Source organism: Papaver somniferum, chromosome 2 (genome assembly GCF_003573695.1).
Source record: "Papaver somniferum cultivar HN1 chromosome 2, ASM357369v1, whole genome shotgun sequence".
NCBI lineage: Eukaryota > Viridiplantae > Streptophyta > Magnoliopsida > Ranunculales > Papaveraceae > Papaver > Papaver somniferum.
In genome coordinates, this window is record NC_039359.1 from 136,743,765 (window position 1) to 136,746,517 (window position 2,753).

General features: G+C 36.8%; 1 protein-coding gene across 1 annotated transcript; it reads left to right on the forward strand.

The window, feature by feature from the left end:
• Positions 1 to 621: 621 nt before the first annotated feature.
• LOC113352030 (putative F-box protein At5g40050) lies at positions 622 to 1,825 on the forward strand. The gene is made up of 4 exons (XM_026595914.1): positions 622 to 715; positions 882 to 1,051; positions 1,269 to 1,349; positions 1,547 to 1,825. Exons 1-4 carry the CDS (start codon positions 622 to 624, stop codon positions 1,823 to 1,825), a joined length of 624 nt encoding a protein of 207 aa, XP_026451699.1.
• Positions 1,826 to 2,753: the final 928 nt, after the last annotated feature.

Below are 2,753 nucleotides of genomic sequence, written 5' to 3' on the forward strand. Positions count from 1 at the left end.
CCATTATCTTCATTGACTCAACATAGATCCCATCGAATCTTCTTCATCTGATAACCCTAACCCTATTACTAATTAATCAATTAAGTGACAAACACCATCATTTTCTTCGACTAATATCTTCTCTTCCTATTAGAATCAAAGCTCGAGCATCACATCTCCATTTAAACTCAGAACCATTATCATCAATCTCACAATATAGATTCATCTTCTTCTGCTCTCAATTCACCATTACAACTCTCACTTCTTCTTCTTCGACAACCGCCACCACATCCTCATCATTACTCCTTGAGCTTCAATAAAACCTGAGAGATTGAAGTTAAATTTGAGGAACCCTAAATTAATTTTTGTTTGCTGTTATATTAGATATCTCCACAGTTCCAAATAATCCTTCCCACCACCACCGCCACCATCTCATTCGGTATCAGATAGTGATTTGTACCAATCACCAGCTAGAATAACGAGATTGAGACAAGATAATTGTAGATCTATACTTAAATCATGATTCAAGTTAGAAAAATCATGATTTAAGAATCAAAATCGGAGAGGAAGGTTAAAAGAGGAAATTTGTAAATTATGATTGTGAATAATATTTCGATTATGCCATCACGGGTACATACGTAAATGGATAAGGGTATTTTTGCAAGATACATGGATAGTAGGGGTGTTTATAACATTCCCAATTTACTAAACTTTACTAATCAACTGAACTTGCTTGGTTTGTGAAGGATAGTACAAATGCCTATATATATATATATAGGACACCCGGTATCCATATTACACGATTAATCTGTATCTTCTTTCAATATAATTGTTAATAACTCTAAGAATTGTTATCTTAAATCCTTAAATTACATTCTGAACAAGGTACACCGATATTCCAGCGGAGGACTATATTTTGCATCGCTTTGAATCACTAGTTGATGCGGAGATTGACTTTAAACGATTTGGTGTACCTCTGCCACAAGGGGAAGATTTAGTTGCAACTGAAGTTCTTGAAAAACTTTCCAATGTAAAGCTTTTAAAGATATCTGGTGAGAGTGAGACCTTTGAGGTACGCTTGCTTATTTTCCAACTTAGCTGATGACTGCTGCAACCCTAATGGCATATATGTGTTTACTCAATAATGCAATGTTTTCTACATTAATTACTGGATTCCAGTAGCTTTAGATGCTTATGCTCTTTGATCTTAGGCTCTCGCATTTCCGAACGATCTGTTGACAAATTGGCCCACGTTCCATAACTTGGTCCATTTGGAGTTCACTTCGTAGGTCTCTTTTAATAATAAGAATAAAACGATGTTGAACTTTCTCAGAATCTCACCTAATCTAGAAACAATTGTTATTGCTCAGGTAAGTGTAAGTGATTATGCGTACCTTCTCAGGTTCAATAATTTCATAATTAATCTTCGGAAATTAATTTGGATTTTGGTGGTTAGGCCTACTTGACATAATTTTCTAGCTTTTCACCAGATATTGTAGTTATTTTACATTTAATGACAACTCATTCTCTTTTTAATATTTCGCTAAATTCTTAATTCTGTTCTCAGGGCTTTCTTGGAGATCTATCCAGCACTGATTGTGGTTGGACACCAGGTATGGTGCCTCATTGTATGTTGTTGCACCTCAAGTTAGTCAAGCTGTTTGAGTTTGCTGGGTTCTTAGAGGAGCTCAATACTGTAAAGTCATTTTTGAAGAATGCAAGAGTCCTACGGAGGATGATCATCAAGTTTTCTTCAAATTTATCAGCAGTTCAGCAGAACAAAATAATGAAGCAGTTGATAAAAATTCCAAGAGGCCGCAGTAAATGTATTATGGAGGTCTTATAATATACAGCTTTAGTCTCATCAAACTTTGGCTGGTTTAGTGCCAATCAATGCTTTAGCTATATGAACCGATCGAAGGTTTTGATATTTTGGTTTTCCAACTTTAAGTGTACTTGCTTGATCATTCATATATTCACCATGGAAATTTTAATTGGGTGATATCCGAACCTTTTCGACCTCATTCATGAGATGTCCTTGATCATCTTTGGTCTTACCAACACTGTCCAGTAACATTAGCAAAAACTCAATTCTACTAGAACATCTGAATTCTGAAGATGACAAGTATAGATTTTTTTTGTCTTCCATTTCCTTCTCATTCCTTGGAAAAGTTCAAATTTTATAGATTGGGGGAGAATGCTGGTTGATGTCGTATTAGATGTGGCAGTATTGAATCTTCAATGAAATTTCACCATTTCGTGGAGTTGTTGGGTGTGAATTCCGAAGTACTAGTTGGTGCACGCTTGCACTATTCTTTCGTGGTGTTAGTAAAAAACGGCAAATTTGGAATATTATTTGCCCGGGGTTTAAAACCTTGCGGTGCCCAGCTATGACGTGTCCCAACAGTTAACCGCAACCGTTGCGTTATAGTGAAGTTGTAGCCTAGCAGATGGAGCTGCACAGTCCGACGATGTGGCGCCAACATGTATGAGAAAAGAAAGACTACTTAGAAAATGCAATACGACGCGATAGTGTTGCATATCCTTATTCAGAGTTAGCTCAGCTCAAGGAAAGAGTAAAGGATGAAATCCAAAGTCATGAGATGACTTTGGCATCGTTTCAAGCATTGGCCAAGGCTTGGACTATGCATATGCGACAGTGGCGTGGCCAAATACACCATTGGTGATTATTGCTCGCCAATAAGGATGCAAGTGATGCATATGAAGCATGAAGTTGAACTAAGAAAGTCAAGACTCAATTGGCATGATATTTG

What these genes read in the sequence shown, in the direction of transcription:
- LOC113352030 (XM_026595914.1), top strand. Translation starts at nt 622, where the DNA reads ATGGATAAGGGTATTTTTGCAAGATACATGGATAGTAGGGGTGTTTAT. An exon ending in GTGAGAGTGAGACCTTTGAG is followed by an intron (nt 1,052 to 1,268) that starts GTACGCTTGCTT and finishes TTCACTTCGTAG; the next exon opens with GTCTCTTTTAATAATAAGAA. An exon ending in AAACAATTGTTATTGCTCAG is followed by an intron (nt 1,350 to 1,546) that starts GTAAGTGTAAGT and finishes TTCTGTTCTCAG; the next exon opens with GGCTTTCTTGGAGATCTATC.